The sequence below is a fragment of the Polypterus senegalus genome, chromosome 3 (assembly GCF_016835505.1).
Source record: "Polypterus senegalus isolate Bchr_013 chromosome 3, ASM1683550v1, whole genome shotgun sequence".
Lineage (NCBI taxonomy): Eukaryota > Metazoa > Chordata > Cladistia > Polypteriformes > Polypteridae > Polypterus > Polypterus senegalus.
Genome location: NC_053156.1, coordinates 236,346,878 through 236,362,197, shown reverse-complemented (window position 1 = coordinate 236,362,197; position 15,320 = coordinate 236,346,878). Strand labels below are relative to the sequence as shown.

Genomic DNA, 15,320 nt, shown 5'->3' with positions numbered 1-15,320 from the left:
AACTCATTAGAATCTCATCAGCCATCATGCTAGTTTGGTGTCAGACAAACACAGAAAAGTGTTGAGACGTATTGTACGTCTATCACTAAAAACACAGCAACCTATAGAAAGCCCACATAAGCCTATGCACAATGTGCAAAGGCTTTCCAGCTGAAATTTGAATTTGTGATCAAACTTCTTTAAGGCCGTAACACTGCTCACCATGACATTATGTTTTTAACTAAAAGGTATGGGAAAAAGAAAACCAAAAACTGTACGGTGGCTTCTGGAGAGCTAGTATTATTTTCAGATGTCAAAAAAGGCAGCGTTTTCTGCAGCTTCTCTGAAAGCTTCCCAAAGCTTCTCTGGATTCTGGTGGGAAGTACAGGATTCACATAATATAGCTTGAGTATTAACAAGGAAACACTGCAACATAAAATAATTTATTATAATAATTTAAAATAAATATTTAGTCTAAGTGAGCTCCATGAGGGAATCAAAGCTTATCCTAGCAGTATCATTCCAGGCAAAGGCAGGGATTAGCCAAGGACAGGACAGCAGTCAATGGCTGGAACCATACATTCGCACACGGTAGGCCCACACATATATTATATTATATGTTATATTTAGTATATTACACATTTCTTTGCAGATGGGGTACAAAAACTGGCATACCTGCAGCAAAACCCAAGCAGACAAGGCTTGGGCAAGGGAAAGACGAGGCTTGGGCAAGGGATTCAGACCCAGTACATGGAACTACTGTGCCACCATGCTACTTGAAAATTCTGTAGATTTTCATAATTTTTTTGTACCAAAAGAGCATTATTATCATAAAAGACTACAGTCATTTTAAAAGGAGATCAGTTGTGCACTTCACTTCACTGCTTGTCTTCCTCCGAGACATCCTTTAGGGCCAGTAGTGCGGTTTTACTTCAAAAAGCCATCTTCAAGCACTGTTATTAACATTGTTGAATGTTGATACCGAATTGTGAACTGCTGTTTCAGCTCTGTAGAGAACTAGACAGTAATCATCAAAAAAATTCACACTTACCTTCACTCTTTCAGTCTTTCACTGTACGGAAGCTTATCCCAGCCACTCAAAACAGATGCTCTTTGTGTTATTACGCAAGCTTACTATCTACTCCATTTATTAGCATAATATAAATGTGTGCTTTGGTGGTTTAGCGAGGGAAAAGTTGAGCACATGCATAGCATAGAATGCCAAGTGACAAGAACAGGTACTGTAGGCATACATTTCATTTTAATTGGATTGAAGTTCACTAAGTTTAGTATAGATGCTTAAGCATAGGGACAGTGGTAGTGCAGAGCTGTCTTTTCTGTCCCGCATTTCCAGATTGTATATGGAGTTGGCATGTTCTCCCCATGCATTTACAGATCGGTTTCAGTGAGTGTCAGTGAGTTGGGAAAGAATGATTCAACATGCAGTATAGATATTGATTTGCTTTGTGGTGTTTCTGTCTGTTTCAACATTGTTTGACTGTATTGCATACGAAGGCCTTCTTGATTTTCTCACTTTTTTTGTTATTATACATGTGCACAACACACCTCCGGTAGTAACATTGAGTGTTCATTGTCCCTGTAAACTGTAAAAATGCAATTCTGTGTAATCAATTCATTTCAGATTTTTGTTATGTGTGTAAAGTACAATGAACTTATATTTGCACTCTTTTACCACCATGCTGCCATTTGGTAAGACTATCGCTCTGTAGGCTTTGTAAAATAGCAACACAGAATGTAATAAATGAAAAGCAGGTCCTACTTAGGTAAAAATAATCATATAATTTGAGTGCACATCTATCTGTTGTTATAATCCATGACAGAATATAACTGTTCCGCAACAGAATTGTTAAGACACAACTAGCTTAATATGCAGGCTTGAAGAATTTGGTAGGATGGGTGGTTAAAACTCTACCCAGGATGCACACTAAGAGCATACAAGTGAGCAAAAAAATTTTTCTTAATTCAGGAAAATAGTACCCAGAATCTATAAAATGTATTATTTTACAGTTTACTTTTGTTATCACAAGCATGCCTCAGAAACGTAGAAAGCATGTTGTCTTAAAGTGAAACCTTTTTTTGCTTCAAAATGGGCGTATTCAGCTTTTGTTTTCATGTTGCACCCTGTTGTCCTTTATCTGCATTATACAATGCAACCTGGATATTTCTTAGGATTTAAAAATAAAGGTTCACTTTAGTATGAAATTATATGGCTTTGAAGAAATAACTTTGCCTTGAAAAATACCGAACTTATCATTTAAGTGTTTTGGAAATCTTTGCCTCTCTATTATAAAAAAAATTCTGGAGAGAAACACTAGGGCGTCAAGATGTGATCTTCATGTTAAGATCACGGAAGACATTTAAAAGACCTGCGAAATAAAAAAGAGAATGGCCATGGAGCGTCTTGCAGGGACCTTAAACATGAGACATTGTGCCAAGAGATTGACCCAGGACTGTCTCGCGATGACGTAGAACATGAGATTCTTGCAAAACACGCCCTACTTACAATCAATTTATACTAATAAAAGGCAAAGCCCTCACTCACTCATCACTAATTCTCCAACTTCCCGTGTAGGTAGAAGGCTGAAATTTGGCAGGCTCATTCCTTACAGCTTACTTACAAAAGTTGGGCAGGTTTCATTTCCAAATTCTACGCGTAATGGTCATAGCTGGAACCTATTTTTCTCCATATACTGTAATGGATTTCAGCTCGATGGCCGTGGGCCGTGTTACATTATCACGCCTCCCACATAATCACGTGAACTGACTGTGAACGCAGTACATAGAAAACAAGGAAGAGCTCCAAAGAGCGCTAAGGAAAAACCGCATACAAGCTTATTCATAAGTGCAGCTACTGCGGAAACAAAGCACAGTGTAAACTGTAAGTTTAAATTAAGTTTATAGACACGCTAACGTTTGTCATGCCATCGACAAATACTTTATTCGTGAGGTACAAGTTTAATGAGAAGACACGAGGTATAAACGAGACTTTGGATCACTTTGTAACGGAGTTAAAATTGCTGTAGCAAGAAACTTTTAAGTGCCGGGTCTTAGCTAACATTAAATAAAGCCGTGGACATCGCAACATCACACAAGAGAGCAGCTCACGTGAACTGACTGAACGCAGTACGAGTGATCACTTCCATGCATCAAACCTGTTCAAAAAACGCATTACACAATTGACAAGGTAGGAAAAGAATATGCTCCGAGCTGAGCTCCACAGCTAACGCGCTCTTGCGGAAGCAACTTTGTCACGCTGCCACCAAATACTCACAGAAAAATCCACAAGTTAATACACACGCTGTCTCTAGAGTTTCTCCACACTCAATGTATTCCTCGCATCCATGTTACACCCTCTGATCTCCCATTTCAATTCAAATGCCTCCAATTTTCAGTAAGTCTCTGCTTCGCGATGACAAGTAATAAGTTCCCTCAGTTTAAAAAGGTTTTCATTTCTTCTTAATAAAAATTTAAAAGCAGTACTTCATCGCTGCGAAGCGCGGGGATTTTGCTATATACAGTATATATATGTAGATATATATATATATATATATGTATATATGTAGATATGTATGTGTATATATATATTTGTGGATATGTATATATGCAGTATATGTGTGTATATATGTAGATCTGTATATATATGTGTCTGTGTGTATATATATGTTGATATGTGTATATATATATATGTAGATGTGTATATGTATATATGTAGATATGTATATATGTTTATGTGTGTTTGTGTGTATATATATATATATATATATATATATGACAGCAACACTCATAACAGTGACAAAACAATTACATTGACAATCATGTTACGTTATTTTTAAAATGTTTCCTTTTCTTTTTCATAACTTCTTTAACACACTACTTCTCAGCTGCGAAGCGCTGGTATTTTGCTAGTATCAAATAAGACAACGTGCAGCAAAACATTCAGTCATGTGAAGGATTTTAGCACACGCAGATCCAGGGCTCTCAGTGCATATAAAGCATATAAGGATAATATGTTATAGATGAAACATTGATGACTAAGTGAAGAAGAAACCAGTGTGGAGAAAAGAGACTCAAAAGCGTTGGAGAGAAAAAAGAGAAAAACAAAATACTCTAGGTGCAAATTCAGAAAATAAGGAAAGTAATTATCAGCCTGTAGCAAGTGGAATTGAAACAAAGCATGTCCAATCGAGCTCAGAATTAAAAGACAGAGTAAAAGACAAAGTAGAACTTCATAAAGACATTCACAAACGTTGGCGCTATACACATACAGAGCAGGTTAGAGATTATGAAAGCACTGGAATTCGAAAGGCTCAAAAAAAAAAAAAACAGCACGATACACATGTGGAGAAAGTTAAAGAATATAAAAGTAGGAAAATTATAAAATATACGAAAAAGAAAGTAAAGATCGCAGTAGCGCAAACAAACGTAAATTATTACTCGAAAAAGGGATAGTAATCACCACGGACCAGGTGTCACTGAAAAAAAAGCAGGACAAAGTAAGGTCAGAAATAAAAGACAGAGTAGAAAACAAAGTAAAACGTCATAAAGAGGTTATAAAACAAGGGGGGCAAACACATGCAGAGCAGGTTAGAGATAATGAAAAGTGGAATTCAAAAGAAACACATGCAGAGCAAGACACAGAATATGAAAGCAGAAAAAAACAAAAGTGTCAAAAAAAAAAAAAAGTAAACATTGCATTAGCGCAAACAAAGAGAAATTATTACTCGGAGAAATAACGAAAAGGCGAATAGAGATTGAATATCTGGACATACGTGATATGTCAGAAATATGTAAATATTGTAAGGCTTTGAAGTTTTAGTTAGAGAATTTCAAAAACGGGGTTTACCTCACATGCATTTATTAATTACTTTGCAAAAAAAATTATTAACTGCTGATGATGTAGATAGTTTTGTCTGTGCTGAAATTCCAAACAGAGAAACCTATCCTGAATTATGGTGCAAAGTCATTAAGCACATTAAACACTGACCTCATTAAAAAGATTCAGCATATTGGGACACAAAAGATTCCAAATATTGTTTTTACAGAAGTTCTGAAATAAAAGTGAAACTACTGAAATAGCAACAATTCAAAGAAAAAAAAAAATCTTATAAGTGTGGATCCAGAAAACCAAACACGAGGGTTGGAGAGCGAAGCGATCAGGGGACAAAGCCCCCTAGTTATCTCAATAAAAATGTTTATAAATTACAAAATTCATTGCTAACCAATTCTGATTTAAGTATAATGCAGTATTGTGCTTTACAAACAGTCCTGTTTAAGGTGAAGCAGCCTGGCCTGATAGTCTGTCACCACTCATAAACAGTCAAAGTCATGAATTTCTCCAACATACACAATGTTTTTCACTCCCCTCATATGAAAAATTCAAGTGTTTACACTGCATCACCTTTTCCGTATTATTTAAACTGGGAACTAATGATTCAAGCTTGACTGACATGACTGAGACTGGGCAACTTGCTGGTAAATAACATTAATATGAGCTTCACTCCCTGTGGTGGTTTGGGGTCTTTCTAGCATGTTCTGACTGTTATTCTTGGGTACACAGAGTTTGATTAGTTCATACAGGTGATGGCCTGATGTTTCTCACAGTCTCCTCTGATGCCAGTTTACTTCCTAAAGTCATTCACGTGGCAGGGATTATTCAGTGAAAAAATACAGTAACGAAAATGGCATAGGAATTGTAATATGTTTCATATTTAATGATAATCCAGGGGCAGGGGACCTAACAAATATATCCCAAATATACAAATAAAAATACTGTACTATTTGTAAAAATCCATTTTTTATTAACTTATTGCCGAAAGCTTTTCGGCATTAATTCACATTAGGAAGTAATAACATTTATCTCATTGAAAGTGTTATTGTATAAATACTATAAATAGCTAATTAAAATTCCTTTTTTAATAGGTTTTTCAGTGATTGGGAATGGAAAGTATAATTAAAAATAATTAAGCTGCTTTGGCACTAGCCTTAGTTTTATTAGTGTTTTATTATCTGTCTGTTTCTTCATAGCTCACTGTCAGCTATATTGATGTACTGACCACTGCCCAAGAGCGACAAATGCAGCTCAAGAATCAGTATTGCTTTCTGTGTGAATGTCGCCGTTGCAAGACAAAGGACAAAGTGAGTAAAAAATAATTTTTGCTTTTTGTTTTTCTATTTTCTCATAAGATCCAGTCTCACATTCTTGAATTTGTAAATAAGTTCTGAGGCTTCAGTGCACTGTTTAAGAGTCTCGTCTGATGTCTTTTGTTATCAAGGCCAGTGATATTTGTCTAATGCAGTGATTGATTTTTGGACGCATCAATCTTTATTTAATTTATATGGATGTTAATAATTCATTTATTGCCGTTTTGGTAAGGTCAGGGTCAGAAACCTTTACTGCTATCCCCCATTCAGCTATAAGGCCTTTTTTCCTTGATGCTTTCTCCTTCCTCACGTCTGATTAGATGTACTTTTCTTTCTAATGATGTTAATGTTTGTTTAGTAAGGCTGCAGAGGTAGTGCCCTGGTTAACACTGCTGCCTCTCAGTTCAGGAGTCCAAAATGGAAAACCAGGTGGGCTAGAGAATTCATTTTCTCCTGTGCTGGTGTGCGGTTCCTTCCCAGTGCCCACATGAAAAAGATTTTTATTGGGTTAATCGATAACTATACATTTTTCCTTTTTGGGTGACCGTAGACGTTTGTCAGTGTATCTTACAATGGATTGTGAAATACATTTGGCATAGGGTCCAGGACTTCCACATTTAATTCTATTAATTAATCCGAAAAATGGATGAGAAGCTATAATTCATCTTCTTATGTTGCAGTGTTTTATGTGTATTTTATAATTCCGCCTTCTTGTTAATTTACTCTCTAAAGCATGGCATGATGATGATTTAATTAATTCTTTCACTGCAGTGAGCATTGTCTTTGCCACTGCTAAAGCATTTTTTTCACAAATTTTTAAAGCCATTTACTGTTGCTGCATTTCTTCTTCTTTTTTTTTTTTTTTTAATAAGCGTGAAAATTGCTTTTTTGCTTTGTTTGCTGCTTCACATTCAGGAGACTAGATTGTAATCCCAGACGTCTGCATTGAGTTTGCATTCTCTTCCAGTGTTCCCATGAGTTTTGTTGAAGATTTTCCTACCATATCCTAATGATGTGTATGTTAGTTATTATTATTAATGTCTTTTTATGCCATTAGGACTAATCGTAGTCCCCTCAAACCAGCACTCCCTAATGCAGCAAGGATAGGCTCCTGCTCAAGCAACCTTCAGTTGGAATAAACTGAGCTGAATTCATTAGTGTATAGTAAGATCACTACTGTATTGATAACATCAAATATTTAGAGTTACTGTGTCTTAAACTGGCGTCATCAGCAGCTGCCACTTTAAATGTCAAGTCAAGTCAATTTACTTTTGTAAAGTCTGTGTCACAGAGTACAGATTCATATTGTGTAATATGTTTACAGCTAAAACACAAATTACAATTCTCACAAAGTACATAATGTACACACACACACACAGATACAAATAGGCTAAACCTACAGTAAAACAGAGTAATTGAATAAGATAAATGGATCCTGAAAATTGAAGTCCATTAATATTATAGTCATGGCATCACAGGCAGTTATTATTTTGCAAGACTTTCTCTCTCCCTTTAAACCCCATTTGTTTCTTTATTCTTTCAGCACTGTATCAGTAAAGATGACCCAAACTGATTGTAAGCCTAAAGATGAGCTGGCCCCAGCTTTCACTGGCATACCTTGTGTGTAGCCACTCTGATCAAACAGTTTCTTCTTATTTCAAGCATGGAAAATGAATGCAGCTAATCTTGTGAGCTATAGGGGCAGCTCATCTTTATGTGTTTCACTTCTTATAATGTCCTTATCACTTTATTGTCTGTAGAAATGGAGGATAACTCATGCTAAACAGCACAGGGTTGTGGTAAGTCAGATAAAATCAGGCTTTTATTGTAATGTTTACATTTAATGAAGAGCTTCTCATCTCTGAATGAGATAGTGTTGTCCCTCTCCACAAACATGAAGCACACACTGGTATGTAACTGCTGTCATGTCTCATTTAATGAACAAGGGCATGGTCAGAATTACTCTGTGAAGCCATGTTGTTCAGCCCAAATGTTAGATTTCAAAAGCTTTCCATATAAAAAGACAAAAATACAAACTTTTAGCAGGGCCATGACATGGTTCCCCACTGGTGAGGTGGTATAGTAACTTGCCCCAGTAATACAAATGGCCAGTGATTTTCCTTAATACCTCATTGTTTAAACATAATTTAAGAACAATCATAAAATATTGATTTGGCAAAAAATAAACATTGACTTTATTATTCTTATTTTGTGTTCATAAAAGCAGTTAGAGCAATGCCCTAGTTCCCACAGCGTGCAAAATATCATTGAATATGAAGGCAGCGAACAACATGCTGGCACAGAGATTATATGGATCCAGTGTATTTGGTTAAAATCACAGTCTGGCCATTTCCCTTGTGAAGTCTGCACATATGCGTTGTTTTTTTCCGTCTCCAATATACTACAGACGCAGGTTAGGATTGTTGGTGATTCTAAACTGGACCAATGTGTGGTGTGCATGTACATGAGTGGGCTCTGTGATGGCACCCTATCCAGGGTTGGTTCATTGCTTGTATCTGATGTTGCCAGGCTAGGTTCCAGCCCAAGAAGCTGTAATGTAAAAATTGAATCCAGTGTTGACTTTGCAGCCAAGATGAACATACAAACCTTTAAAAGGAACCAAAAACTGAATGGCCTGGAGCTTCATGTGCTTAAATAAGTTAAGTTTGGCCAACAAAGTGAACCAATTGGCAAGTCTGGTTTGTAGTGTTGGAGTTTTAGGAGTTGGTCACCATCTGAAACAGCTGCAATAATTGCCTGTAATGCTTTCTTCATTCCTTGTTCAATGTTTTTTTTCATAAACATGGTATAGTAGATAACTATATTATAATATATTCAGTGACATAATGAACAGAACAAATTTTGCCACTGTCATTATCAAAATTAAAATGCAGTCTTTATTAAATTAACTTGCACCTGTCTTATTGGATGCTTCAAATTCACATTCAATCAGTAATTTATTAACACTGAGAACCTGAAAACTAAGGCTGTCAATGAATGCTAACAAAATGTGTTAACACACAGCTAAATATTTTATGTTAACATGGAGGTAGAGCTGTGAAAAGCAAGGCCTGTTTATAATTTTGAATTATTGATATGCTGAATGTGTAATGCCCTATTATGCCAAATTAACAGCTGAAAGCTCACACCTATTTAAAGTGCTTTGTATTGTTTTGATACAGAAAAATTTGCTTCCTCCCCCACACTCTGACATTTTTTGAAAGAAAATAATATTAAAATTTCAGTAAGGCTGAAAAGTATTTATGATTGAAAGTTAATTACATTGTATCATTTTAGGCTACTCTATGTGACACAGATAATGGAAGTCTGGTTTGAAAGTAGTGACAAAGCATGGTTCATTTATTTTGTGTGAAGACAAGTCTGTCCTAACAGCACTAGGCAGAAGGGAGGATCGAGCTCTAGATTTGGTACCACTAACCTCCTTGGCTGTTAACGCTAGGCATGACTCAGCTTAGGATTCTGTGTAATTACGATTAAGCCCGAGTCCAACTCAGTGTGACATGTAAGTAACTCTCAGGATAGTATTCTTCTGCCATCTAATGGATGAAATAACATGCTTCCACAAAAACATGAATATTTATATGCTATCTGTCTCTTTATGGTAACTCTAAGATAACTAAGCAATATTCATGAATTGGGTGGAGCCTCCAAAAAAATACAGTGGTAAATGAAAAGCCCTAAAGGCAGTTCTAGAAAGAACTGAAAATGAACCATTGCGCAAATTGAGTGATAGTGATGATGAATTGATCAACTGATGCATGATACTGCACTATACAACCAAACTGCTGTGATATGCCAAGTGAATTAGGTTCCCTGAACCTTCAACATGCTGCAACAGTAGCTGTGTGACAAAAGAGCAAAATAATTGCAATAAAATGTAAGGACAGGAAAATGTTAACCCCCTAAGCTCTGTCAATGTTCGTTTCAGGGAAAATTTGGAAGTCACTAAGCCCTGCACAGAGGTAGCTTAAGGTCAGGCACTGACATTTCTACCCTCTTATGTGGAAGCAACAGAAAGAATATAGAAAAGTGTGCTAAGAAACATGCTTTTACTGTCCCGATTGCAACATGAGCTGTGCATTGGTCACTGTCTAATAAAATATCACACGAAAGACGTGTACTAAATATGCATCAGTACTGCAGATGACTCTACACTTACCTTGTCTACTGTATTTATGTTGACCTTTTTGTTTTTACATATATCTGTTACACATAATAATATTTTTTCGTATTGAGATTCAAAGTTTTTGTGTCATTTTTCCTGGGGTAAACATGTGTGATCAAAAAGTACGGTGAATGTTGATGCAGAACACCATCCAAGAGCAACGCAAAACAATTCAATGGAGGTTCTGACATGTCCATCCTAGAGCCTAGTTTGTGACAATTTTCAACTTGTGTGATGCTGTCAGTCATTTGTGAGCCACTGTTGAGTTCAAGTGTGTTTTTCAACTTTGTCGTTAATAATGGATATCAAGCAATGCATTAACATGACATTTTGTTTCAAATTGCAAAAAACTCGGGAAACCTATCAGATGTTAAAATCGGTTTATGGTGACACTGCACCAACAATTAAGAATGTTTACAAGTGGTTTGATCAATTTTGTAATGGATCTTACTCAGTTGAAGACGAGAAAAGATCCGGACGTCCTTCAACATCAATAACCAAGGAAAATGTTGAAATGCTCCTTGTCACACAGCCCTTCCAATATGACAATTTCTGTCAAATGAAAACATTACACTGTGTCCGCATCCACCTTATTCGCTGGATCTGGCACCTTGCGACTTCTGGCTGTTCCCTAAATTGAAAATGACCATGAATGGCAAACAATTTCAATCCATTGAGGACATCCAGGCAGCCACAACAGCCCAACTAAAGACACTCTCGAAAGAAAACTTCCAGAACTGCCTCACAAAGTGGCAGGAGCGTTGGGATAAGTACTTTCGAAGTGGAGGAGAGTATTTTGAGGGTGATTAGTAGTTGTAAATCTTTAACTGCAATAAACATTTCTTTTTTAAAACATTCACCATATTTTTTGATCACACCTCGTAACATCAAGGAGGCTGCCATGCTCATTTTTAGTAGGTGGAAATCCAGAGAACAACACTGCAGACACAAGACGAACTGGCAAAAACTACATGGACAGTGACCAGTCTCATGTGACGATGCGGGTTCTGCTTCATGCTCCCATCTGCTGTTCAGGAGTACTTGAACCCTACACCGTTGGTAATGTTACCGATGAGCTAGAGAGTGAGACAACAACATAGCAAGGGGATGATACAAAGTGCAAAAGTGCTTTTATTTATAAACAATCAAAAACAAAGTGTTCAAAGTAAAGTGAAGTGCCTTATCAAAAGAGTCATTAAATAAATAAATAATCCATCATTAAACAAAACTGTCACATGGAGGTTAAAATAGAAAAAACACAATCCTTTAAAAACGAAGTTAAAACGTTGCTGGAAGCAGTCCTTTAAATCAATGACAAGCCCAGTGCTTCTTTTACACTAGCACCTCACCTGCTTCTCCCGTTTGGGCCCTGCAGCAGGTGAGACGCTCTCTCTGCAGCTGACTTTCTTTCACTTCCAAACAGGTCTGGAGGCCTCCCGATCCTGTCTTCTGTCGCAACTCATCCCTTGCCCGAGACTTGGTGTCCTTGATGACCAGGACGCGCACACCAAGGATTTCTCCACCAAGCCTCCCGACTCCCGCTGCCTTCCTGGCCTTCCGCGGCCAGTAACCCTTCACTGGGCACTCCTGCTACTCGATCACTCAGCAGGAGCGACCACTACTACAACTCCCGGTTGTCGGCCTAACACCCAGGCTTCCATACAGCTGCCTGCAATCATTCACTCGCTCACTCGTTCACCCGCACCGGCTCTCTCTCTCTCTCTTGTGTCCTGCTTTCTCCAGCCACCTCCTTCTTTCTTTCTTTCCTTGTTCTACCTTTTTTTCCTAGCCAGCTCACGCTTCTATATATGTCGAGAGGGCATAGCAGCTGCGACAAATTAGCAGCCCCAGGAACATTCACGGATGTGGGCAGTCTCTCACTTGTACACTTAGGTGAGAAACACCCACACCGCAGATCGCCCTGAGAACTGCTTCAGCCACAACCACCACGCCCCCTCGCTAAGCTGCGAGCAAGGTGATTATTTATCTAAAACGGGCCTTTGCTGAGAGCTGTGGACCCGCTATACCACATCTCAGTGTTCAAAGTGATAGCACAATATCCATTAACCTATAGAAAAACACATTGTGCCACCATGCAACCACATACTGTATTAACACCTTTAAAATTTCTTTTTTAAAAGCCATTATTAAAGTATGATACAGTGGTACCTTGAGATACAATTTAATTTGTTCCGTGACCGAGCTCGCAAGTCAAAATACTCGTATCTCAAATCATTTTTCCCCATTGAAATTAATTGAAATAAGATTAATTCGTGCCAGCCCCCAAAAAACCACCCAATTTTTTGTTAAATGTTTTCAACATAAGAAAATGTATTTATAATGAACAAATATTGTATACAAACAAAATAAAACCTAATGCATAAAAGAGAATCTAAAGAAATAAACAGATGTTGGCGAAGCCGATTAGAGTATTGTAATGTTTTTTCTTTCACTTCACTTTTGCTTAACTTAATTTTCTTCTTCACTAGTTTTTTTCTTTTTTGCCACACTTTCGTCACTTTCATTCTCAGGGCGTTTCAATAGAAACCTATCCAAGGAGCTTTGTTTAGTCCTTTATCTCAATTTAAGAGATAACCTCCTCTGCGATACCGATCTCCTGCAGAACCTCCATATGTTGCCACGTCTATAGTTCTGTCAACTCCTCTGTTGTCATTTCCTCGGAACGTGTGGCAACAAGTTCTTTGATGGCTTGTATTTCAAATGTTGGCTCGTAACTCAAGGCAAAAAATCGACCTAGTGATGGCTTGTATCTCAAAAAACTTGTACGTTGGGGCACTCGTATCTCAAGGTACCACTGTAATTATAAATTAATTATTTTAAAAAAATAGATAAATACAATGGATTTTACCCCTGATTTACAAATCAGCACCAAGGAGGCTAATGGTATAAAACAAAAAGGAACATTGTTTATAAAGGAAGGTTAACAGAACAAGGAAAGCAGAAGATATACAAAATGGGAAAATGGCAAGCTACTGCCCCCAGTACCTGTACAGGTAAATGACCTTGGCTATCACATGGGGAGGCCCTTCAATTGCGCACATGCACTTCTTTCAACACTTTCTGCCTGCCTACAGCACCTCTACTTACTGTAAGTTACTCAAAATACCTTGTGAGATGAGTTTGTAGGGGAGATACAGGATGGAAGTGAAAACAATGGGTGACAAAGACATAGAAAATAAAAAGAGTCTGAGCCATCTGGGAATATAAAGGCCAAAGTTAAAATATTAGTTGCTGTTATGGTGTTGGGGGTTTCCTTTGGTCTTTAGGTCAAGGTTACAGAAATACCTCTACAAAGCTAAGCTTCACTCCCACACCCACTTAGGTCTTTCAGATTAGATCTTTTTACTGCTGTCCCCTGCATACAGACTCAAATCAACACTTAAAACATTGAAAGTATGACAAGATAGGGCAGAATCGATGATCCTGGAATGTTTTGAGTGCACCGGCTGGAACGTGATCAAAGAAGCAGACACTGATACAGAAGAATATGTACCATCATTACCTGGTTACATTAGGAAATATGTTGGGGATTTTGTAACCACAAGAGGAATAACTGAGTATGTTGTTGTTACCATGTATGTGTTGTCACTGCATGTTTGATATTTCTGTACTTGTGGAACCAGACATAAATACTTTTCATTGCACTTGTAAGCATAATGACAATAGATTGAAATTAATATAATATTAGAAAATGCAATTCTTCTTTTCCTAGTTTGTCATTCGGTTTGTTTACCTTTAGAACTTGTTTAGTAGTAATATTTTAATTTACCTCTTGGATCACTCATTTGTTAGTGGTTTGTTTTCTTTCTATGTGGAGTTTGCATGTTCACCCAATGCCTGTTGCAGTTCTTCCTGCAAGTATTCCAGTTTTCCTTCAACAACTACAGTTATGCAGGTTAAGTTAAATGGCAACGCTAAATTTCCATAGTTTGAGTGTTTGGAATTCTGTACACATTCCTTGCCATTACTCCATATATGCCTCTGCTTTATTAATTTTAAAGTTAATAGGAAAAAGGGTTTAGGCTGGAAGCACTAGGCATATGTTAGGAATGGACCCTGGATAGGACTGTCATGCTGACATCCACACTATGTCATTTTCGGCCAGTTTTAGGTCACCACTTAACCTGACCTATGCAACTTTGGAGATGTGAAAGGAAATGAGAGTACTTGGAGAAAATCCCGCAAGTACTAAGACAACAAGTGCACATGTAAAGTGATGAAAGACAGAATCAAATTGACACCCCCAGGGTAAATTTATATGGTATAGTTTATTCTAAATAGTTCTAAGTAGCTTTTCAGATGTAGACTGTCTGCAGGGTATTGTAATGCTGTTTCTCAAACTGGCAGAATGAGGTTGGCAGGTGACTGTTAAACGATGATGTAATTGATTGGGAAATACAAAGAAATTATGAATTAATTAATTTTTTTCTCTTTAAAATGTCTACAAATTTCAGATATTGACCAATGTTATAATAAAATTGGGTATCTGTGTAGTGGCCTGTTGGTGCTGCAAAAAAACGGTAGGTGTTGAGCGAGTGAGAGAAACTCAGCTTTCATCACCAGGACGTGCTCCATCTATGTGTTTAAAAGCTTTTCCAGTATGCTAGAGGTGCTTCTTAGGGTCTTTGTAATTCAGACGTCATGGGTTCACGACTGGCAGCCAGCAGTTACTACAGTTTAGATGTCTAGACTAGGATGAATCATGATGTGTGACATCCACTCTTTGACAAATCAGTTGGCTTAGTTGGCAGGATATGCAGTGAAGTCGGGTGGAGTTTAGTGGCCCATTGGTGCTGGAGAAAAAAGGTTGGGGCTGAGTGAAATAGAGCTCAACTGATCTCAAGGAACATGGAGTTCTGCTATTGCTCACTCAGGAGCTAAAAGGAGCTGCTTCTGAGGACCTTTGCAATCCAGACATCACCATTTTGTTGCTGGCCACCGGCAATTGTTACAGTGCAGTTGTCTTGCCTGG

The 15,320-nt window shown here is 37.5% G+C and overlaps 1 protein-coding gene across 2 annotated transcripts in view; it reads left to right on the top strand.

Annotated features, from left to right (window-relative positions):
• The window catches only part of smyd3 (SET and MYND domain containing 3), a 1,145,948-nt gene that overhangs the window by 976,479 nt on the left and 154,149 nt on the right, over positions 1 to 15,320 (top strand). For both annotated transcript variants that reach the window (XM_039748800.1, XM_039748801.1), the window contains one exon: positions 6,025 to 6,135. In XM_039748800.1, coding sequence (XP_039604734.1) covers positions 6,025 to 6,135 — 111 coding nt within the window. The remainder of the gene's footprint in view (positions 1 to 6,024; positions 6,136 to 15,320) is intronic.